Below are 22,299 nucleotides of genomic sequence, written 5' to 3'. Positions count from 1 at the left end.
CCAATTTGAGTAGTGAGTTAATTGACATCAAATGCTATCCTCGGCAATCATCTTATATATACCCTTTTCCCCAGGTACCATCCGTTACCGGCCCCCGCAGTGTAATGACGCCTTTGTTGGTGTATTGCGTGCTCGAGCTGCAATATCACGGAGTCGTACTCCCACCATCAACGAAACAGGCTAAGCATGTCAACGGCGAAACTAGCCAATCAGGACCTCGAATTGGGGATGACGTTATTTGCGAGTGCTACGAATCTGGGGATTTTGTTAATTGAGGTGGTGCCAATTGAGGCTTACACGGTTTCTAGGTTCAAGAGAGATAATCGCGGTGTTGATTAGCCCTTGGAATTTCCTAAAGGGGATGGAGGTTGCGATTGCGCCATTGCTTGGACGGACAATTGCCGTTGATGTGGCTTCGGGATTGTTAGTCACAATCAGATCAGATTTATCTTCTGACAGCTCGAGTTTATTATCCGATGGGACTCACTATCCTATCTTATCTGTTTAGAGAGCTTGGGCGTTTCAGTGGTAATTGAAACGAGCCTCCGAATATGGTCACTGTGTGTTCCAGCTCCCATCTCGGGATAAGCCGCATCTCTACAGCAGCGGAATTGAGCCCTTCATCTGGAGCGAATAGCTGGTACATTACCTAGTAGGGTAGAGAGCTACAAAACACTTTATATTTCAAGCTCGGTTTTACTGTCTCAACAGTGCAATGTGCGACATGACCCATGTATTCTGCCAAGCGATATGTCATTTCGGGCTCGTCTACTTACTTGTATTTACTGCTCCTGACTCAAAATATGCCCTCCAACACGCCCAAGTCCCCCGCCGTTCTCTAACCTCATACCATCTGTCATACTCCTATACGTACTCGCAGGCAGCAATGTGGAATCTAGTACGATACCCGTCCGGGATGAGATAGCGCACATGCTGGTTTCCCTGTCCCGGAGCGTCATTCTTCCACCCGCCAGGGTTGACGCCCATGGTCACGATTTCGTCCAGGGGGTATGGGATACGCACGAGATGTATGATGTCCGCATTCAAGATACTGGTTAGTCGAGCTGTGAGGGGATTATCGAAATATGATTCGATTGGTCCCCTGGTGCTCTTTTTCATGACTTGTCTGGACTCTGTACATGCCCTCCACATGCCCCTATCTCTTCCTCTTTCATGGTGCTCACTTACCATGTCACCTTTATGCCTCATGCACAAATCATACTCTCTCTCGAGGATGAAATTAAGTGTCAGCCTACTAATCGGTCTAGGGCCAGTGTCATCTTCGAAAGGGTACACGTGGACTGTATGGTGAGGTCGATCAAGAGCCAGTTCCCATATCATGAGTCGCAGTTCTGGTGGTAGCTTGGGAAAGCTGGTGAAGGCATTAGGCTGTCTGCGTTCTGCTACTGAAGAAGACATGGTGTAGGACCTTGTAGTTATTTCTCGACGATGGTCGCCTTTCAGAATTCAAAAAGATCACGATTTTTATATGGTTATCTTATACTAATCTCTGGGCTATTGAATTACTTACGCACATATGCCACTTTCAGCCAGTCACTGAGAGATCACGACCTTCATCACGCAGCTAACCTATTTAATTTGCCTCTGTTCAAAGGATTGGTGGTTGAACCTGAATCCAGTACCACAAAGAAAAAAGAGCCCGACAGTATGTTCAGTTGCTCAACAGGTATGTTATTCTTTCATGCTCCAGAGTTCTCATGCAAGGTATGCATTGAAAGAAGACGTATATTCAAGATTACTTCTTTATTGTTCGTAATTTTAAAGCACTTAATGCAGAAAGAAAGAACACCTTTATAATATCCATGATCACGGCGATTACCGTCTGAGCGACTGGTGAAATTCAACTTCATGAGCTTGATCATTGCATCAAATGTGCGGCCAACGAGATACATTTGTTCAGCTTGTATGCATGTGCGAAAGCGCTTTCTTTCTGGCGGGCGACCTTGTTCTATCTCGTTGAGATATCAACGGAATTTACAGAACCTCAATTGTTTGCCACATCATTCTAAGATCGGAGAAGCACAATAGAAGTCCTATGATAAGCAAACTCGGTGATAAGATTACTATCGACTGTGTAACTTGCTACGGAGTACGGAGAGATAACGAAAGCGGATTTATCCTCGGAGCAGATAAGAGAGATAGGCGACCGCCGCGACCCGCTCTGACGACGGAGCTCAGATAGCGATATAAAAGACAAAGAAATCCCCTCGACTTCGCTGGAGCAACAGATTAAATACCAGTATTTGCCAAAGACTTGCTACAAGAATTCTTTAAACCAGATCACCGCAATGGCCTCTCAAATAACAGTCACTCCCATCTCTACCCCCGCCGAGTCAAGCATTGACTTTGGCGCCATCGTCTCAAACGTTGACGTTGAAAACATCAGTGGTAAGATATCATTAGCATATTCGTGAATGATTGAAACAATCATAGTGGGAGAATACCCGTAAAATCGGTAACCTCCTCTGGTAAGACACATCTCTCATCAACAATGAGCCCAGGCTGACTGTTTCCAGATGCCGACTTTGACGTAATCCGTGAAGCACTCTTCACCCACCAAGTTCTCGTCTTCAAGAACCAGAACCATCTTTCCCCCAAGGCCCAGTATGAGATCACCCAGCTCTTCGATCCCGAGGCTGCGGGCTCTTATGGCCATGGAAAGACCATTGACGCAAAGCGCTCAATCCTCCATCCTGACCTCAAGACCATCCCTCATCAACCCCAGGTGCAGGTCATCGGAAATGGCTTTGTCGAGGAGTACGAAGGACTGAAGAACATTCAGCTCCGACATCCTCACCATCGCACATTCCACGCCACCACTATCCCAGATGAGAAGGATCTGGACTTCACCAGGTTCTACAGATGGCACATCGACGCCGCTCTGTACGGCCTTGCTCCCCCAGTGGTGACTTCACTCCTCGCCGTTCGTGTTCCAGGAGGTCGCAAACAGACCCTCGTCTATGACGATGGATCCAATGAGGAGTTGACCGTCCCGCTTGGTACTACGGCCTTTGTGTCGGGTTACGCCATGTACGACCGGCTTTCGCCTGAGGATAAGGAGTTTGTGCGTACCACAAAGGTTGAATACGCTCCGCATCCATATGTTTGGATGAGTGGTGCAAAGTCCCGCTCCGATGGTCTGGGCTTAGTATCTGAAGGCAAAGAGATTCCTGTCGAGGATCTTCCACCTGTTGAGGAGGATAAGATCCAGATCCTTCCTATGTGCTGGCGTAACCCTGCCACAGGCCGCTTAGCACTCCAGGTCCATCCCTCTGCCGTGCGAAAGCTGCACATCGCGGACGGAACGGTGATCGGTGATCTTACTGCTGTTCGGGAGCGAGTCCACGAACTTCAGCGCCCTGGCATTGCTCCTGAAAAGGTCTATCCTCATGATTGGGAGCAAGGAGATCTTGTTCTCTTTCACAACCGAGGAGTGATCCATTCAGTGGTTGGTGCTTTTGCGGAAGACGAGGTTAGATTGTTCCGACAGTGTAACATTGCTGGTAGTAAGCTGCCTGAAGGGCCAGTGCCTGTTGCAGTTAGTGCTTAAACGATGTATGGTAACTTGATGAGATAGGAAGGAAAGCTTTTAGTAAGGTAGTTTTAGAATTTAATAATAAACTTTTCTATTATAATAAATCTTTTATAAAATTAAAAATAGATTTTAAATTTTAAAAAATTAAGTTTTTTAATTTATATATAATTAAATATTTTTATTATTAAAAAAAGGTTTATTAAATATTAAATATTACTTTATAGTTATTAAATTTAATATTTCTTTTAAAAAAAAATATTTAATTATTTTTTATAAAAAATATATCTATATTAAAATAAGAAAATAATCTCTTTAGGCACTTGAGATAGATTTAAGAAGAGATATTTATAGTAAGAAAAGACACAGCAAAAAGAGGCACAGCAACAAAAGGCGCAGCAAGAAGACCGTAGGTCAAGCTACTATAGGCAGACTTATTTGCCTTGCCAAGGATGACACCTTGTCAGTATCGAGGTCTCGTTACGTATATTTATAGCCTGAAGCTTACCCTTCTGGACTGCAATTACCTACCTTCCATAGTTAGAATTCTCGAAGGGCGCCATGCTGTCTATATACAGTGAAGACTTTACCAAAGGTGAGTACTTTTGACACTGAAGCCTTTCACATGTCTGACCTCGTGACAGTCTTTTTCTACGCTTCCTTGGTACATCTAAGCCTCCTGATGACTCTGCCACATTTTAGTGGCCGTTTTCTTCCTAACTACGACGGTTCGCAGTCCATTGAGAAGTTGGCTTCAGCTAAGTGTAACTTAGCTGTCTTGTCATTTCTCTCCTTCTTGAACGGGGCACTTCTCTTCGTTTGGGGTACCCTTGAAAGTACTCCTGCGCCTTTTAAGAGCCAGGTCTTCGTTCTAGGATTGGTTATGTTACTGGCGTGGCTCGTAATACAGTGTACTTTTCTCGAGCCGCCACCAGATAGGCCGAAGACCCTCTGACCCAAACATGACTTTCCTCTGTGGTCAGGGCACTTGTGGAAGAGGTTCAATGGGTTGCATAGTCGAGCAATAGGCTCAATGGTACTTTATGCTAGTAAAACAAGGTTATAGAGAAGAGATAATCCTTTCCGCCGTCCAACATATCAAGACTGGCCCATCCACTGTTTGATCTCGGATATTGCATCCCTAAACAACAAGTCTGCGTAGAATTCATGAAATTTGAACAAGATCCGTGGCCTCAGAGGCTTGTTCTGCATAGGGTTGCAAGTCATGGACTCATAGTGAATCTGCACTTTCTCTTCACTCCTCTCTTGCTTCGTCCTCACAACCACGAATCTGTGGACTCCAGCAAACACATCACTGTCACTTCCAAAACCAAAGTCGATGTGGCTCTCGGTGCGGTTTGGCGCAACTTGAGCACCAATCCCAGTCTCAAGAACTTGAAAGACTCCATATAGGATGGTGTTGACTGGAGGTAATGAAACTTCAGGAAGTTCTGTGCAAGACCACAGCTTTCTTGGGGCTGGTCCTGATTCTATTTATTTCGTTAACAAAACAATCGCACTGAGGCAAAGGAAAGACTCACTTGAAAAGTTGACAAGTGTCATACCAAGAGTTGAAAGAGCAACTCGTTCCGGTCTAATCACAGCGCCTCCAAAATATCCTTTGACGAACTTTGCCAATAGAACTTCATCAGATACATCACGATGTTGAGGCGGTATGTCGAGCGTGATGTATCGAGAGTCAGAGTCGTATATGTGCTGTTTCGCGTTGACAACCTCGCTAACAGATCTTGACTTCTGGAATTTCTCTGGAACGGTCTTGAACCGCGTTATCAAATTCCGATCAACTTTGGATACGCGTTTCTGGATCGAGTAGCCATAGACACCGCCAGCAGTGACTACAGCAACGAGTGACGTTGCCAGTATCTTCCGAGTTAGGCCTTGTAGTGCCATCGTATTAGAGACGCAATGATGATCAGCAATGACTTAATCGCATGATCGAGACATTTCCCTCTATTTAACACTAATAGCGAATTGACTCATCGTATCAAATGCGAAAACTCGTGATTGATGCGTGGGCCAGCTGACCTAGCGTGGCATGTCCTTTAGCTGGCCTGAGTCCGGTTCTACCCGTCTTGTTAAAGCCCAGCGTCAGTTTTGGGGATGGTTTCGGCTTCGTCTCTGGAGAATCGGGGCAGAGTTGAGCCGACTCTGAAGAAAGCGGCGCGACATAAATGCATTGATATGATATGACGGGAGGTTCATTGTTCCGCTCATCGTTTTGTCGCGAAAGTGCATGGTTTCTTGGCTTCAATTGAGAGCAGATGTTGTTGGTGGTTACATCGTGCACGAAAGTTCACCAGGGTTAATTTAGACTTCACTGACCAATGGTGATCTGTTAAAATGTCATTGAACGGATATAAAACATTATTAGAATAGTTATTGTTCAGAATAACGTAGCGGAAGAGGCTAGCGATGCCTTGCCCGGGTCTTGAATGGCGTTGACCTTGGCTCAAATTAACCTCCGGATCTTTGGCAACGCGGTCTTTTGCGAAATAAAAGGCTCAAATTAATAAATTTGTTCCCTTTTTCTAGCTTGCTCCCCCTGTTATCAAGCCACAGCAGAGCACTTGCAGAATCAATGTCCAGACATTGTATGATGCAGTATTTAACTCTTGTCTTGCCTTTTTATCCTGCTGGGCTGTCTTTGGCAGATCTTTCTTGTCTTTCTTTGCCATTGCTGATCCTAAAAGCCATTTGATGTCAGGTCGTTCCAACGAAACATCTTATTCTTCGGATACATACGGGGTCTTTAAAGTGTCACAGTCATGAAACTAGAGTAGGTTTTCGAGCTAAGATCGAGGTCTTGGTACACGGGAATTATTAGGGGATAGGATTCTGTCAAAGCAAGACTTCTGGTGGATTTAACTGTTTTACCAAGCGAAGGAATGTGGCTGGGCTGGTGCTCACACCGGGTTTACCATTGGTGGCATGACTGGGCGCAGCCAAACCCCCAAAGCAAGGAATGCCCGTTCAGATTACATTATCATGACGTTGCCAGATCTGATAAGATCGGTGTTCACCTGGCATGATCAGATCATAGGCCAATCAGGGACTCGGATCATGATTGCAGAAGAGATCCAGGAGAAATCTATACCCAACTAATCTAACTACCTTAAACTCTATATCTCGCAATTGAAACATAGTAAAAGAAAGAAATACTCAAGCAGAAGTTCAAAGGTTAACCGCAGTTAAGGCCCCATCCTCAAGCCTGGCGCTTCTGCTTACCGCACTTGGCGAGACACTCATCAACCTTGATGCCCATATCCATGGGAATAGAAGCCCTGATCTTCTCAATATCCTCACCATCAACAGCCTCTCCCAAAAGACGAATGATAGCGTCATCCTTGATGGAGAACAGCCCAGGCGCAACACCAGCAAAGCCAATATCCTCGGAGGGGAATGCAGCGATGGCACTGGCGGGCTCGCAGTCGGGGTTTACTTGGTAGTGCTTAGTTCCCTGGTAGAAGATGGTGGCTTGGCCAGCGCTGATTTCATTGCGGATGACGCGAGGCTTTCCTTCGGCGTCGAGGACGCCGGCTTCAGGAACAGCTTCGGTGTAGACGCGGCCGGACATGACGGCAAAGAGCTCAGAGGCTCGGGGGTGAGTGTGAAGCATGATCATAGAGCAGCCTGAATACAATTAGCATGCAATGTTCAAGAGTGAGAAGGGTGAGTATATACCTGGGATTTGAGCGGAAGCCAGACTGAGGCCAGAGCCTGTAAGAGCAGGGAAAGTCTGGCTGTTGGCTATAGCGCTTGGGGTGCTGTTGAAGTTGAAGAGGAAATCCTTGTCATCAGGAAGAAGACTGTAGCGATCAACAAAGCTAATATATAAGTTAGGACTACTGTAGCTCGAGAGTTCAGAGTTCATGGCCCACGTGTCGGCGAGTCGCAGCTTGGTAGTCAAGCTGACCTCTGAGGTCTTGCCCTGAGGAGCTGCAGCCACGAAGGACGAGCATGCCAAGAGAGCAGCAGTAGCGTAGATAATGGCGTTGGAGAACATTTTGATGATATTGCGATTAGGATTGTTCAGCGAATGCGAAGATGCGAAGGTTGTTGTGTTATTGGGAGTAGGATGTGTGAGGATGTTGAGCGATTGTTGCTTGATCGGATCAACTTCAACAAGAGCATCAACTAGTTTATATACTCAAAATATTCAAGCACTCAAATATAGATACTTTGATTCTGCGTTAACCACCAGCCTTGCCATGGCGTATCAGGGTCCTCCGTAGTCGGACACCACCAGCCCTATCCGCTTATACGCAGCTAACTTGAAGATCATTAGCTGACTCAATCTTGTTAAATTAAGGTTGATCTTGGCGTAAGCGCCAAACTTCCGAAAGACTACTTTCTCGATCAAAGATATTGCCGCGGTGGATTTGGTTGGCGTACGTCGTGGGTATGGCTGGCGTATTCCGGCGTATTCGAGCGTACCGGCTAAGAAGCGACGCAACGGCGGATACGTAAGTGACTGTGAGATGTAAGTGCATTATACTGCAGATTATACCCATAGATTATGTAGTTAATTATTACAAATCTTGAGATACTACGTGACCTACCGGCGGGCTGATAGCCTTGCTCTCGATCGTATTCGAACTAACCGCTTGGGTTCGGGACCCCAATAGCACCATCAATTCCAAATTGATGGTCTTACAGCCTTTTTGGATGTCACTTTGTAAATATTCAATTGTCATTGTAGGGTGGCATCGTGATAAGTTGTTTGTGAAGTCGAGTGATCACGACATAGCGATCTTCTATATAACCTAGATCATCCCCTCACGAACGACGACGAGGCAGTCTAACATATCATACATCTTAACACAATGTTTAAATTCAGCCTTAAGAGCGCAGTTGCTCTTCTTATTTTCTCTACGTCCTCCGCTGTAGCACAGAATCCCTTCCCAGACACTACCACCTGTGACAAGACATGCCAGGCCCTGGCCCTCAACGCATCCTCCTGGATCTCAGAGCAACAGTCTGACCCAACATTCTCCTTCTACAAGACCCCTTCAAACTTCTCTAGCAAGCTATCTCCTGGTGTTGCACTCAAGACAGAGGATGTCACTGACCTGGATAACTACGTCGTCCCCAGCGGTCTGACCATGTCGCGAATTATCTACACCACTGAGGACCTTGATGGAAAGGTCATTCCCGCTTCAGCTTATGTCCTCTGGCCTTATACTGCGTTCCCAACTGGCCCAGGCTCAGCTAAGAAGGGTCTGCCGATGGTTGCTTGGGCTCATGGGACAACTGGGACCTTCAAGCCCTGTGCACCTAGTAGTTACAGAGCTTTGCAGTACCACTTCCAAGTTCCTTTTGCTCTGGCACTTCAGGGCATTGCAGTTGTTGCGCCCGACTATGCTGGTCTTGGTGTATCTGAGCTGCCTAATGGAGACAACATTCCTCATTCTTGGGTCACAGCGCCGGCTCACGCGAACGACGTTGCTTTTGCTGTAAGAGCAGCTAGGTCAGCGTTCCCAGATCTTCTTAGTTCTGAGGGTCCTTTTGTCGCTATGGGCCACTCTCAAGGCGGTGGAGCATCTGTAAGTTAATTTCCCTCCGTGCAGCGTATTCCTTATGCTCAATTGCTTTATGGGCATGGTCTTCTACCGTCAAAGTACTGACGCTGAGTGCTTTCTCCAGTGGGCTTTCGCAGAAAGGCAAGCCAAGAAGCCTCTCAAAGGATACAAAGGCACAGTCTCAATAGCTCCAGTGACTAGAATCCTCGATGACTATGCCTACTGGACCGAGAACTCGATCGCATCACCCGGCCTGCTTGCGCAATCCGCGGTCATCGACTCAATCTCTAAGATCTACCCCAAGTACAACTACACAGGTTTCACTACTACAGGCTACGATCGCTGGCACAACGTGATTGCCAAGATCAAGGGATGCTTCCCCGTGTTAGCCTTGGTGACAATGGATCTCACTCCAACCGATATCGCGAAGTCGGGCTGGTATAAAGATCCGACTGCTAAGAAGTGGGCTGATCGAGTCGCTGTGGGACGTAGGACTTTCGCTGGTCCGTTGCTCGTTATCAACGGCGCAGATGACCATGTCGTTCGTCCCGGGGGTATTGACGCTGCTGTCAAGGACACTTGCGATTTGGTGAAGAAGTCTGGCAGTAAGGAAACTTTGGAACATGCCACTTTCTCTGGTATGGATCACTTTTCTGCCATTCAGGCTAGCCAAATGAAATGGATGGACTGGATCAAGAGTAGACTTTCCGGCGAAACCCCTGAGAAAGGTTGCTCTGAGGAACTTGTTGAAGGACTGAGGACCAATGACACTGTTCATACACTAGGTCCGAACTTCTTCTTGTCGTACTTTGACACAGCAGAGAGTTGGAAATACAGTCTGTAAGGGAATGCAGTGGATGGATATTATGTTTCAATAGTTCTGAGACTAATGCTTTCGTTAGCTAGACTTGGATAAGTGCTGTACTGAATACGAGGAACGGGGCCACGGCACGAAACAGATTGACAGAATGAAATATTGCTATGAATGGGGTTAGAACAGATGGGATAGAGTACAAAGAAAGCGGATCAGAGAATACTACATGGCTGCATGCCTCAGGTGCTTCCCTCCCACGTAACCCTCAGCTGTATCAACAAACAATTTCCTCCCCTTGACATACGATACCATGAATGAGAACAGCTTCCAGTTCCCAATCTGACCCGTCGCATACTTCTTACCCAGTGACACGAATATCATCTTCTTAGTCGCAGGCTGATACGGCTTGATATCCCCCTTCCCTGTCAAAGTCGCATCTAGAGCTGTTGCCAAGTGAATGATCTGATTGTCCGTGATGGTCAATTGTTTGGGGTCAATGTTGCCTACGTCGCCAATGCCCCAGATATTCTTTGTCCCGCTGACTCTCATCTTTTCATCAAGCTTCATGCTTCCTCCAGAGTCTAAGAATGATGGTGGTACAAATGAGGTGTTGAGTTTGATGCCATACAGAGGTAGATAGAGATCTGTTGTGAGGGTGCTTCCATTGGACAAGTGCACTTCTGTCCCTTGGCCCCTTTCACTCTTCTTTGCTTCGGTGACGCGCTTATTGTAGATTAGTTTGACCCCAAGGGTCTCGAGATCCCTTGAGATTGATGCGCGAACTGAATCAATGGCTCCTTCCAATGGTTGTTCACCACTAATAACAAGGGTGATGCTCTTGGAAGAGCCGTATCTTGCGGCCAACTCGCCAGCAACTTCAGTTCCAGTAGCACCACCGCCCGCGATTACTATTGACTTTGAGCCTCCGACTTGGGTTTGCAATTGCTTCCATGCTGAGATGGTCTCTTGATGTGTTCCAACAGGCTTTAGTGGAAGATCACTAGCCAGTCGAGACCCTGTCGCAATGACCAGCTCATCAAACGTAATCTCGCGCCTGGTATCCTCATTAGAGACTACATGAACAGTACGTGATGCTGCATCGAGTCCATCTGCTTTCCCAAGGAGGAACTCAAAGTTCTCAGAGGGGTATTGATCGAAGCCCGGCTTGATTGGTAAAAAGAGCTGCTCATCTGGGATGGCGTCCGGTATTATTCCACGAGTCGCGGCAACATTCCAGAAAAAATGACTGTTCGGGGAGACAAGAATGACTTTGAGGCCAGGAACTTTGGGAAGGGTGTGTTTGAGAAGCTTGTGGGCGAGTGGAAGACCAGCCCAGCCTGCACCTAGAATGACTACGGTTTTTGTCATGATGGTTGGTGATGCTGTTCAAATTATATGGAGGCGAAGGAGAGTAGAGTATTTTAGTCGATTATCTTTACTATGTAGTACTGGAGTGTCATTTATACAAACATACAGATGCTCGGTGTCGGTGATGGACGTATGTTGGTGTTGAGAATGTTTACCTAGAGGTACATTTGTTCAGCTACAAACCACTTGTAAATCTTTGTATCTCTGTTAGTGCTCTCCGTCCCTCGCACTCAGTGGTGTATGCTCCGGTGACAGGGATCACGACCGAACGCCGTGTCCGAGAACGATGACGATCCCCCGATCCTTCGGCTCCCCTCATCAACAGCTTCAGTGAGCAAAGTATATGCAATCAATTCTATCAATTGAACCTTAATTACCTCGAATTCATTGTTTCCGTCTCCTGTTATCCAAATATCTACCCGTTACCCGTCACCACCCTATACCTCTGTGTCTCTATCGGAGCTTATAACCCCCGATGGACCGATCCGTATCAACATCAACATCCCATCATGAGGTCACACCCAGCCTCAAAATCTGGAGCTGTGTAACCTGTCGTCGCCGCAAGATCCGCTGCGACAGAAAAGACCCATGCAATAACTGTATAAAAACCAACATCGACTGTCATTTCCCCGTGACAGGTCGTATACCAAGACGAACTCGCGATGCCAAGACTCCAGCTCAGAAACAATCTGAATTGCTCAGTCGCCTTCGTCGTCTCGAGTCAGTCGTTACTGAACTCGCGGCGCAGGTTGAGGATGAAAATGGGGCCAAGACTATGGGTCAGATAACAGTGGATAAGGAGCCTACAGAGTCTTCTTGGGCTACGTCATCTGGCAGTCTAGATCATCAGACTTCGGAGTTTGATGAGGACTTTGGGAGGCTTGTTATTGACAAGGACGGTACTCTTCACGTTGGAAACCGCTTTTGGACAGTATTTTGCAGCGAGGTTGGTACCCAACACCCTAGCGATGATCTAAACACTACCTAACAAGTGACAGGTCGACAATATACTACAAGCTGTACACGACGTTGCAGATACCTCTGAATCGTCAAGTAACTCGATCATGAAAGAACCTACCACTAACGGGGCTCCGGCTCCTCTAAGCCATCTTGGCTTTGTCTTTGGCAGCGCAGACTTCGCCAAAGCGTTAGATGGGCTCAACCCCATGCCATCTCAGATGCTCTTCATATGGCAGACATATATCGAGAATGTTGACCCTTTCATCAAGGTCCTTCATACTCCAACAATTGAAAATATTGTCAAACAATTAAAGGGCAGCTTTAGCTCTTGGGGTCCCAATGTAGAAGCCCTGTTGTTTGCGATATGCTTAGCGGCCATTGCGTCTATGGACGAAGAGACAGTCTCGTTGAACTTCAACACATCTAGAGAACAACTGCTGCAGCGGTATCAATTCGGTACTGAACAGGCACTTGCTCGTGCCAACTTTCTGACTGCAAAAGACATCACTGTCCTTCAAGCCCTGGTCATATACTTATCGCTGCTACCAAACATTGGGGCTCAAGATAAGGTATGGCCATTGACAGGTTTGCTCCTCAGGCTAGCAAAGTCAGTAGGACTTCATCGCGAGGGAGAGCCATATCAGTACAATCAGCTCGAGAGGGAGATCCGACGTCGGCTCTGGTGGCACATCTGCTTCATCGATTCTAGTAGTCGACGGGCTGACGCTCAAGACCTGTCGATCACCCCAGCATCATTTAGCACAGGTCTCCCTACAAACTCAAACGATATCGATCTAGACAGCCGGACCACTCAGATCCCAAATCCTAATCAAGGGTCAACAGGCGTGACACTCTGTCTCATCCGCTGCGAGCTGTGGTATCTCACACAAGCCATCCGCGCCGATACAACCGACTCTCTTGAAACCCGCCTCGGCCTCTTCAACGCCCTGAGACAAAAGGTCGAGAAGACTTACTTCCAGCATCTACGGCCCAACCAACCATGGGACTCCTTCATCAGGACGATGACAACTCTGTTCTTTGCCAAAGTTGAACTAGTTATTCGACGACGATCCAAGACTCTCCCTGCAGCAGATGAGCTATTGAACCCGTCTATCACAGTGATCAAAGCGGTCCAGTCTCTCAAATCAGAGCCTGCGTGGATAAAATGGCGCTGGCAGTTACAAGGACAAGTGCCTTGGCATGCAATGGGTGTCTACCTTCGTCAAGCATCTCGACTCCCTTGGACACGAGAACTAGAAGAAGCATGGGGCGCGACTACAGCTTTGAAAGAAGAGGTCACAGAAGAAATGAAGACTGGATCACTGTGGAGGTCTCTCATGCAGCTGTTCTCGGAAGCTGAACAGCATCGTGAAAAGGAGCTCAAGCGTCAAGGAGCAAATGCCCAACATACCCGAGAGAAGGGAGACCGCGTGAACTCTAATGTCCAGCAGATGCTCAACAACGCTGAAAACCTGTCAAACAAGATCCCTGTTAATCATCCTTTAATTGATACTTCGACATTTGACTCGTCTCTACATATATCTCCACCAGCAGACAATGGGGCTCTCTCCGTGGAACGTCTGTCAACGAGTCTGGGTACAGCCACTGATGATCTTCCTTCATGGGTTGAAGCAGGAGGCGATATGAACTTTGCTCAAGGCCAAAATTTCGGAAACTCATCCTCTGATGGAACCGCTGATGGGGTGGATTGGGATGCCTTGATGGATCTAGATGAAACATGGAATTGGGACTTCCTGTAGACCACAGTAGATTCCTTGAGTGGACAATGGTGAGCAAACTTGCTCATTCGGACTTGAGACACTGAGTATACGAGAGCAATGATTGCCTGTTTGTTCTTTGCATTCCTTACATACGCTCGTGAAGACGAGCTCACTCAACCTGCCGAGTTCCGGCCGTTCCATGCGATGCATTCCCATGTTCGATAAGAGGTTACAATAGTTACGTTTCGCAGAGATTTTAGAGACTGTTAACGATAGATTGGTTTATCAAAAGCAAATACTTCCGTGATATCGACCCTTAAAGTCCCTAGTTGGTTGCTTTTACGAGCTGTACAATGAACCGTCGCTGGTGACATTCCGCAATTCACATACCCATCTCCCACCACACGCACTATTGAATGGGAGGGTCTGTCTCTATTCGGAATAGAAACATTTGTTTTTTTTTAACATGCGGAAAACCGGCACTCGACTGTGGACTTTGTAAGATCCTATGTAGGACTGCCCGAAGCATCACATCCCTTGGCTTGATGACCAGTGGCATCTGTCACACATCATTATCAACATTCAGGCGTACAAAGAAGATGCGATGTAGAATACGAGCAATTAAGAATATATCTAGTGCATGATCTACTGCCAGGAACAAAGCGTTCCTGGATCCTTTAGTTAGATCTCAACAGCCTTAACTCCATCAAAGTTGCAACGTCGATATTCACATATCCAGGAACGATCCTCCACGCCCCAACACCGGCACATTCGTCTATTACGTTTCGCAAGGTCCCAAGCTATTCAGGGTCTCGAACAAATAGTGCAAGTGTAGTGCAAAAGCTACACTCCTATTCACAGCGTTGCTAATACCCCAGCTTCGTATTACGGCAACCGGAACGTCTAGCTCTGCAAGGGTTCGACCTTCTGGACCTCAAGTATCGTGACGGGTCAGGGGGTCCCCGGCTAACGGCAACGACCTCATTGTTTGTCAAGGGAGTGCAGCTGATCGTATAGACAATTGTATCGAGTCAAACGAGGACTAGTAGCTGAGTTCCCAGCTGCTGAGCCTCATCAGGGCGACGACCCGCTGTCACAGGGCCGAGAACACGGTCAGTCATGTGCAGAATATCTAGAATGGGGTCTATACGAAGGCATCCCTTGGCACCATGTGGTTTTGACGCTTGACACAATATCCGCCTGTACGGATCAGTCTGCCGCCTTATTCCCAGGGTATGGCAATGAAGTCTACATCATTCCATAAAAAGAGTTTCAGAATAGTAGCACCCAACTTCGTAATGATGCAATACGGGCCATATTTCGGCAGCCGGCAGTGACGGCGGGATAGTCTCAATAGTTTACGATAGCTTATGACTGAACGGGAGTTAGCAGTGGGACTAGTGGGCAAAGTGTCGTATAGCAAGTCATGATGTGATTCCAAGACTCGGCCGAAAGTTAATACGAGGAATTGAAGGGTCGGTTTGTCTCGGCGGTTATAATTATCCTGTCAAGCAGTCAAGTCTCGTCTCGTCTTGGAATGTCTTGTCATGATGAATAATGACGAATCTGAGACTCCTTACCACGCGTACGGGCTACATATCCGTACAATCGGTTCAGCGTTTGCCGTCCCTTGGAATGATTCAGAGCGCCTCTGCCGGTTTCCCAGAGAACAAGGCAAACAATGATGCGGGTGTCCGGTGGTTGAACTAGATCTGTTAAGATATTCCCATGGAAACGTTTGATCGAAAAGTCAGATTCTTTCGCTCCCGCCGTTGGTGGTCACACCAGATCTACTCATCCTCCAATAGAAAGACCAGGATATTTCTCGCTGCTGCAAACAGTGGCGATTCGAGATAAATAAAGACACGAACCAACTGATAGAGGGTCAGGCGTGGATGTTACTGGACAGGCTAGACAGGCTAGACAGGCTATATGCAAGCCACGCGAAGTTGCCAGGGCAGAATGCCACCCGAGTTTAAAAGGCCCTATGCGCGCGAATGCAATACAACAGAGTGTCATTATCAAGAGGGCATAACTGCATATGCATATATCGCTGTACACCGTTCCGGACATAGCGCGATCGGGCACTTGCACGTCCCCCCGTGCCAAGTCGCAGATGCCAAGAGGCCATTGCAGATTAGGTGCTCAGTCGACAAGTTTCACGATAACGGCTGCCAATTTAAGACCCTGCTAGCATCTCTGAACAATCGCAGCAATCACACCGAGATTTCAACTCTGATCGTCCTCGATGGGAATTTCCAACGCTAATATCCAAGCGCAACGCGCGACCGGACGATTAAGGCTATCGGACTGGACTAAATAGCCCTTGAACCAACTGCAGGGAAAAGGGGGCGACGGATAAATTGGGGGCGGACCGTTGTTTAATGAAAAGAGGCACGGAAACGAATTAGTGGGCTTTGTTCAGTGGACGGGACAGTAAGTTTCACGGTTAGAAGATATTCAGTGCGCGTCTCAGCTTTGAAGAGCCGGGCTCTGTGTCACTTTTGGTGCCGAGACAAGACAAAGGCAAGACAAGACAAGGGCAGTATGAGACGAAAGCTGATCGCCGAAGCTCAAACATAGGTAGGCAGTCCAGTCATACCGCAATTACTCGATTTCAAGGGAAGCCTTGATTTGTCTCTCTGGATCGCATCAAGTCATCCTTGCAGGATATGGCCATGCTGAGTATGTCTCCTGAATATCACAGGAAGGAATGGAGTTGAAGTGACATGGAAGGGTTGGGATTGTCATCTTGTGCGAAACGTCCTAGATCTGCAGGATTCCAGATTGCTCCGCAGTAAGCAATTGGATAAGACGAAGGAATTGGCGCTTCTCGAGCCGTTATTTGGTTCGGTATGGCTTTGAGCAGTCTTGCGTAGTGTCCTTTTTCTTTCCGATGCTTGTTGAGGGATTTGAGTATTGATCGTCGATTCTTGAGCCCTGGCTTGGATGCTTCGAGAAAGAACCGCAGCCTGGGCTAGGTAATCCGATGCAACCTTATTCTGACGAACAATTTCAGAACTCCATCATAGTCGCGCATACCATAGAATGGCTCTGCTGGAAGTTATATACGGCTTTGGGTAGTGAGGCTCTCTTGAGTTTTGGTGATAATTGAACTCAATTGAAGTATCGATTCACATGGCGCCAAATACGAGTTTTGACTGGCCTAGCGAGGTCTCTAATCTCGAAGATCCAATGTGGCTTGCCGATGCTGAAGCCACGTTCTATTTGGGGTTCTGTTTCAAGCCTCCGACGCGATGTGTGTCACTGTGGGGAGATTGAATTGAAGAGCAATTGAGGCGATGCAAAAAAATGAGGCAATTGCGAGGAATAGTTTGCATTACATTCCGAGTAAGCGTCCGTGTTGAGCATGTTCGCCTGGCATTTGTCTCGTCCTGACTTCCATGTCTTGCTTACACTGTAGGGAGTCTTGTCTGCAACAGGGAAACCCTTGGGGGTTGAAGCAAAAGTTTGAAGCAGGCTAATACCAAGCTTTTTCTCTGTGGTAGGTCGCGGGCGCCTCCTACGCCTGCCGAGCCCCTGATGCGTTTGGACGGTGTCCCCCGTAGAAACGCCCCCTGAGCATCTCATCAATTGGATGGTAGCCAAGAGATCCTTCAGCGTGGTAAAGACAAAAAAGCCCAGCTTTCTAAATCGCTGGGGGCTTCTATCAATCGCTTTTGGGCTCAATTAGGATCTTTTTTAAAAGGGGCGGGAAGCGTCGAGATAACCGCCCGAGAGTAAGCACAAAGCGGGCAAGGATGGATTGAGGCGTAAATTCAGTTACAATCATTTCCTTTTCTTACACTGTTCTGACGAAGACGAGAGTTTTTGGTAACCAGGCCCCGCTTGCGCGTCACGTTAAAGCCCCTATCTCTCCAAGTCCAAGTCCAGGTCCAAGCAAGCCCGCCCGTCCCAACCAACCAACCTCCACTAGGTACAGTAAGACTAAACTTAACTTATCTTTTGAGGTCGCCTTCCTTTCTTCTGCCTTAAGGCTTATCCCCCCCAGGAACCCCCCTCCTGTCCAACCTTTTCCTTGCTTGTCCCTCGTCGTCCCCTCGTAGCAAAAAAATCTCTTGGCTCATTCAAGACTTTTTACCTGCATCGCCGGACTCGTTCTTTTTTCCCGCCGGTCGAGGGTTGTGATGATTTGATATTTCTCTCCTTCAACATCCATCCACTCGTTGCAATTTTACATCGGATCCGACCGTCACTGAGACTGGGACTGTACAGGTACAGACAAAGCCTCAAATCGCATCGTTTCGCATCGCAAATCTCACATAATGGCTGTCGCTCTTCCGAGGCGATTTTACTCGCTACTCTGGGTCGCTGTCCTACTTGCGCTCGTTGTTTTCTTCATCTTTCTCCGCGAAGACACCTGGTCTTCAATTCCTCGACCTCCCAGCGGCTGGAAGATTCCCTTCACCACAGACGATGGCGTTCTTTCATCATGGATGGGCGGTAGCAAGAAGAAGGGTAAGGACCCCAAGGAGCCTCTGCGCATCATGCTCGTAGAGTCCTCGGGCACACACGACGAGGTCGCCGCTGCTCTCATGCACGCTTTCGGAAACCAGGAGGGCTCTTCGCTCGACGTCTACTTCGCCAACCAGCGCTTCAACATGCAGGGCATCATGGCCAACTTCACCCTCGCTGCTAACGTCACCATCAACAAGTGGGACAAGTTCGCCAACGATGTCACCGAGAACCCCCCGCATATCCTCGTCTCTACCACCTGCGAGTTCGATCTCGACCGTGGCACCGATCCTATCGTCAACCTCCTCAAGACCGCAAACACCCATCTCTTCTGCACAATCCACCACGCTGATCGCTGGGCCCAGGGCAAATATGTCCAGGCCGTCCGCAGCTGGGCAGAGCACGAGCGTGTCGACTTCGTTGGTCTGAGTCAGCACACCGTTGACTTCTTCCTCAACGACACTATTCCCAAGTGGCACACGGCTGCTAACCTCACCACTCGCGTCATTCCCCCGGTGTTCCCCGTCCACATTTCCGACCCTGATCTCCAGCCCGGCATTTCTCTGTCTCTTCAGGGCGATTACTCTGACGGCCGACGTGACTACAACGGTGTCTTCAACCACCTCGGCAGCGTCATTCGAAAAGCCAGCGAGGAGTCCGAGGGCCACTCACCTCAGAATGTCAGCCTTCACCTTGTCGGACACGGCACTCATCCCGAGGTCCCCGACCACGTCAAGGACCACGTCTTCTTCGACGAGGGTCTTTCTTACCCCGATTTCTACACATTGATGTCCAAGTCTTTCGCTGTGCTTCCAGCGTTTGCCTCTGAGACATACTTCGACCGCAAGGCTTCTTCAACCATTCCCGCTGCTTTGATCGCAGGAGCCCCCATCGTTGCGACAGAGGAGCTGCTCAAGGCTTACTCTTACCTGCCCCGGGAGGCTACCTGGGTTGCCCGACCTGGTGAGGGCGAGATGGACGTTATTGAGCGAGTGATTGATGACCGAGACGGTTTCATTAAGCGAAGGCAGGCCGTGAGGGATTTTACCAAGTCCCTGTTGGAACAGAACCAGGCCAACACCAAGGCCTGGATCAACGAGGCCTTCGAAAAGTATAACCGCAACTAAAGACAATTAGATATGATTTATTGGGATTTTTGCACTTTTTCTATTTGTACAATTACGCGGCACCATTTCACATGATCGGGAATCAGGATGAGCGGCTCTATGTTTCCAGAGTTTTTTGAACCATGCATGAACATTCTTAATATACGGTTTCTCAGTACATTGAAAATACTATCACGAATTACCACTTACACCAAGTTTTCCTGCAACATTCCAGTGATGTCAGTTCTCAACATGTCTCCATTTAATTCACAGCGGGTGGCTGGCGGGAGTCTCATAGCGAGCCGCAATTCTCCGGCTCCCTTGCGTGAAGCCATGTAATCGAATCCGGCATTTGGAACATGAGAAAAGAAAAATAGTGAATCATGATTCCCGAAAAGCGGTTGGTAGAGCGCCACCAATAGAAAACGTGAGATATTTCCAAGGAATAGGTAAGCTTAAAAGGCTGTCCCGTCTTGGCTCTGCAAGATCAGATGAACAATGTCTTTCTTCGGTTTCTCTTACGTGTACACTTTTCACTGCGGAGCTCAGAAAGATTTGATATAAACGTGTATTTTGATCTTGAAGCTTCTCTCCCTCGTTGCGCACTGCTGAGGGAGAAGAAATAAGGGCTAAACTGGATACCCCAGATTACATAGTAAAACGTCTCTATGTCTAAGGTATATAGAATCTGAAAAAAGTATGCCGAAAACCTGATCATCCAAACACCTGTCGTCATGATGAAGCCCGCCATACCCAAGAATAATAAAAGAAAAAGGAAATGGTATATGTTATTTCATCTCATGACCAGCAAGAGAAAGTCAAGATCTTATTGCTTCAGATCTTTGGCTTCCTTGCTGTCCACCATTTCAGCTCGGCCCTCCTCTTCGCGAGGTAGAAGCTGGTAGCTGCCAGCGGCCTTCTTAGCCTGCTGGTATCGGTCTCGGGCCCAGCCGTAGAGGGCACTTCCGGCAAGAATAAGAGCCATGCTGCCGGCGCGGTCGGCAGTCAAAACCTCGCCGAGCAGAACAACGGCGAGAGAGCTCTGGGCGACACCTCGAGCGGCAGTAACAATCATGTGTGTGGTCGGGCTAGTGACCTCGATTTGCATAAAGGTAGCGATGGTGAGGAGGAAGGCTGAGACGCCGGTCAAACAGGCGGAGCTGAGGAACTGGCGGGCGACATCCATGGACTCGACGGTAAAAAGGCTGCTCATAGTGTTCATCTCCCCAGAAAGAGGGAAGAGAGGAATATAGAAAAGGATGGCCATACAGTTGGACATCCAGACCATCTGCCACATACCCTCCTGGCTCTTACCGAGGAATCGCTTGACGACAACGGACTCGACGGCAGTGGTGAAACTAGATCCGACACCGAGGAGAACACCCTTGCCGGAGGTGAGCATCTGGCTGTAGTCGGCCATCATTCCAGTTCCGAAGCCAGCCATGACCATGGCGCAGCCGACGAGAGAGATAGGAGGGTAGTAAGGACGAGGTCGGAGAACCAGCAGAGACAGGAAGAGAGTAAATGGTAGTAGGAGACCACGGGCGATCTGGTAGACGGAGGCGTTGACCGAGGCAAGGCAGTATGTCTTTGCCAAGATTCCAATGAGACGCGCGACCGTGAGGGGTAGAAGAGCAATCCAAGCCTGAGGTTATATGTTAATGGATTGTCTTCAAGTGAAGAGACATTGAGGTGTCACTTACATTGAGTGGTCTGTACAGCTTGACCCATCCTGTAGCAACTCCAATGACTGTGAGTAGTACAACTTGTATCGTTGTCTGGAGAGCAAGCAATGTGACGGGGGCCTCAACACCATTGAGGGCCGACTTGGATAGAATAGTGCTCCAGATAGCACATGATGAATGGAAGAGCACCACCAGGGCGACTCTCATCCGTGAAGGCGGGGGACGGTTCTCGACCTGAGGTTGTTCGGCGGCAGCCATTGTGACAGAAAAGATATTAAGGTTTATGTCGACTTATATGTGTAGAACCAACAACAACCAAAATAGTGTGAATGTAATAATGCAATGTGTAAGGTAAGGCAAGGCAAGATAAGGTAATGAAATGAAAATGGATATGAAAGAGTAGGAAGAATACGAGAGAAGAGAGTAGAGTAGAGTAGTAATAGAAGAAAACAACAACCAAGTCAGTCAACGTGATGTGGGTAAACGAATGTCTGAAGCGAGTTTCTGAGTGAACAAGCTTCCAAGGGTCTTCTCTCTCTCAACCTGGCCTAGGAACCAAAAAAAAACACGAAGATGTATGAAAAAGTCAAGACTCTCTGAGGGGGGAGAGGCTGGCAAATACGGGCTGTCCGGAGGTTTTGTTGATTGATTGATCAAGTCTATTTCCGCACTAGGACCCAAATACGCAGGCACAGAGAAGCCCCCAAGACTAAAAGACTAGGGTGTCGTCAGTGAGAAGTAGTGTGTGTATCTAGTGCCACAGGCGGAATAGGGGGTTTCCGTTTGCCTGCTTGCGTTGCTTAAATGGATCGAACGCGTTATCCCAGTGGGGAGCAGGGTAAATCTGGCGCCACACCTTGGCCTTGGTTTTAGACTTGGACACTGGATATTTGCTTTAGCCTCACTAACGAATGAGAGGACTCGAGAACCATCGCTATACTCCATCTCGACGATGTTCCTTGACCTTCCGGGTCAAGGGCCTTGTTCCCTGGAAGCTCTACCGAAGTACCGCCATCGAGGGGGTTTATTGTGCTGGAGCCCCATGCCATGCCAGGCCAGGGGACGGGGGAGGTTCG

General features: G+C 48.0%; 10 protein-coding genes across 10 annotated transcripts; 4 read left to right on the top strand and 6 right to left on the bottom strand.

The window, feature by feature from the left end:
- Window positions 1–864: 864 nt before the first annotated feature.
- Window positions 865–1,419, bottom strand: FMAN_07867 (uncharacterized protein; the record flags this gene model as incomplete). The annotated part of the gene is made up of 1 exon (XM_041821274.1): window positions 865–1,419. One exon carries the CDS (start codon window positions 1,417–1,419, stop codon window positions 865–867), a length of 555 nt encoding a protein of 184 aa, XP_041687070.1.
- Window positions 1,420–2,309: 890 nt separating this feature from the next.
- FMAN_07866 (related to Putative dioxygenase C576.01c) lies at window positions 2,310–3,571 on the top strand (the record flags this gene model as incomplete). Its single annotated transcript, XM_041821273.1, has 2 exons — window positions 2,310–2,409; window positions 2,538–3,571. 2 exons carry the CDS (start codon window positions 2,310–2,312, stop codon window positions 3,569–3,571), a joined length of 1,134 nt encoding a protein of 377 aa, XP_041687069.1.
- A 1,080-nt stretch (window positions 3,572–4,651) lies between these two features.
- FMAN_07865 (uncharacterized protein) lies at window positions 4,652–5,464 on the bottom strand (the record flags this gene model as incomplete). The annotated part of the gene is made up of 2 exons (XM_041821272.1): window positions 4,652–5,043; window positions 5,095–5,464. The coding sequence occupies 2 exons, from the start codon at window positions 5,462–5,464 to the stop codon at window positions 4,652–4,654; spliced, it is 762 nt and encodes a 253-aa protein (XP_041687068.1).
- Window positions 5,465–6,102: 638 nt separating this feature from the next.
- Window positions 6,103–6,249, bottom strand: FMAN_07864 (uncharacterized protein; the record flags this gene model as incomplete). Its single annotated transcript, XM_041821271.1, has 1 exon — window positions 6,103–6,249. One exon carries the CDS (start codon window positions 6,247–6,249, stop codon window positions 6,103–6,105), a length of 147 nt encoding a protein of 48 aa, XP_041687067.1.
- A 527-nt stretch (window positions 6,250–6,776) lies between these two features.
- FMAN_07863 (uncharacterized protein) lies at window positions 6,777–7,577 on the bottom strand (the record flags this gene model as incomplete). Its single annotated transcript, XM_041821270.1, has 3 exons — window positions 6,777–7,204; window positions 7,256–7,398; window positions 7,453–7,577. 3 exons carry the CDS (start codon window positions 7,575–7,577, stop codon window positions 6,777–6,779), a joined length of 696 nt encoding a protein of 231 aa, XP_041687066.1.
- An 820-nt stretch (window positions 7,578–8,397) lies between these two features.
- Window positions 8,398–9,937, top strand: FMAN_07862 (uncharacterized protein; the record flags this gene model as incomplete). Its single annotated transcript, XM_041821269.1, has 2 exons — window positions 8,398–9,117; window positions 9,218–9,937. The coding sequence occupies 2 exons, from the start codon at window positions 8,398–8,400 to the stop codon at window positions 9,935–9,937; spliced, it is 1,440 nt and encodes a 479-aa protein (XP_041687065.1).
- Window positions 9,938–10,129: 192 nt separating this feature from the next.
- FMAN_07861 (uncharacterized protein) lies at window positions 10,130–11,275 on the bottom strand (the record flags this gene model as incomplete). Its single annotated transcript, XM_041821266.1, has 1 exon — window positions 10,130–11,275. The coding sequence occupies one exon, from the start codon at window positions 11,273–11,275 to the stop codon at window positions 10,130–10,132; it is 1,146 nt and encodes a 381-aa protein (XP_041687064.1).
- Window positions 11,276–11,750: 475 nt separating this feature from the next.
- FMAN_07860 (uncharacterized protein) lies at window positions 11,751–13,995 on the top strand (the record flags this gene model as incomplete). The annotated part of the gene is made up of 2 exons (XM_041821265.1): window positions 11,751–12,221; window positions 12,274–13,995. 2 exons carry the CDS (start codon window positions 11,751–11,753, stop codon window positions 13,993–13,995), a joined length of 2,193 nt encoding a protein of 730 aa, XP_041687063.1.
- A 4,247-nt stretch (window positions 13,996–18,242) lies between these two features.
- FMAN_07859 (uncharacterized protein) lies at window positions 18,243–19,559 on the top strand (the record flags this gene model as incomplete). Its single annotated transcript, XM_041821264.1, has 1 exon — window positions 18,243–19,559. One exon carries the CDS (start codon window positions 18,243–18,245, stop codon window positions 19,557–19,559), a length of 1,317 nt encoding a protein of 438 aa, XP_041687062.1.
- An 805-nt stretch (window positions 19,560–20,364) lies between these two features.
- Window positions 20,365–21,481, bottom strand: FMAN_07858 (uncharacterized protein; the record flags this gene model as incomplete). The annotated part of the gene is made up of 2 exons (XM_041821263.1): window positions 20,365–21,183; window positions 21,242–21,481. The coding sequence occupies 2 exons, from the start codon at window positions 21,479–21,481 to the stop codon at window positions 20,365–20,367; spliced, it is 1,059 nt and encodes a 352-aa protein (XP_041687061.1).
- Between the last annotated feature and the right edge of the window lie 818 nt (window positions 21,482–22,299).

The sequence above is a fragment of the Fusarium mangiferae genome (genome assembly GCF_900044065.1).
Source record: "Fusarium mangiferae strain MRC7560 genome assembly, contig: FMAN_scaffold012, whole genome shotgun sequence".
Taxonomy (NCBI): domain Eukaryota; kingdom Fungi; phylum Ascomycota; class Sordariomycetes; order Hypocreales; family Nectriaceae; genus Fusarium; species Fusarium mangiferae.
This window is presented reverse-complemented; position numbering and strand designations above follow the sequence as displayed.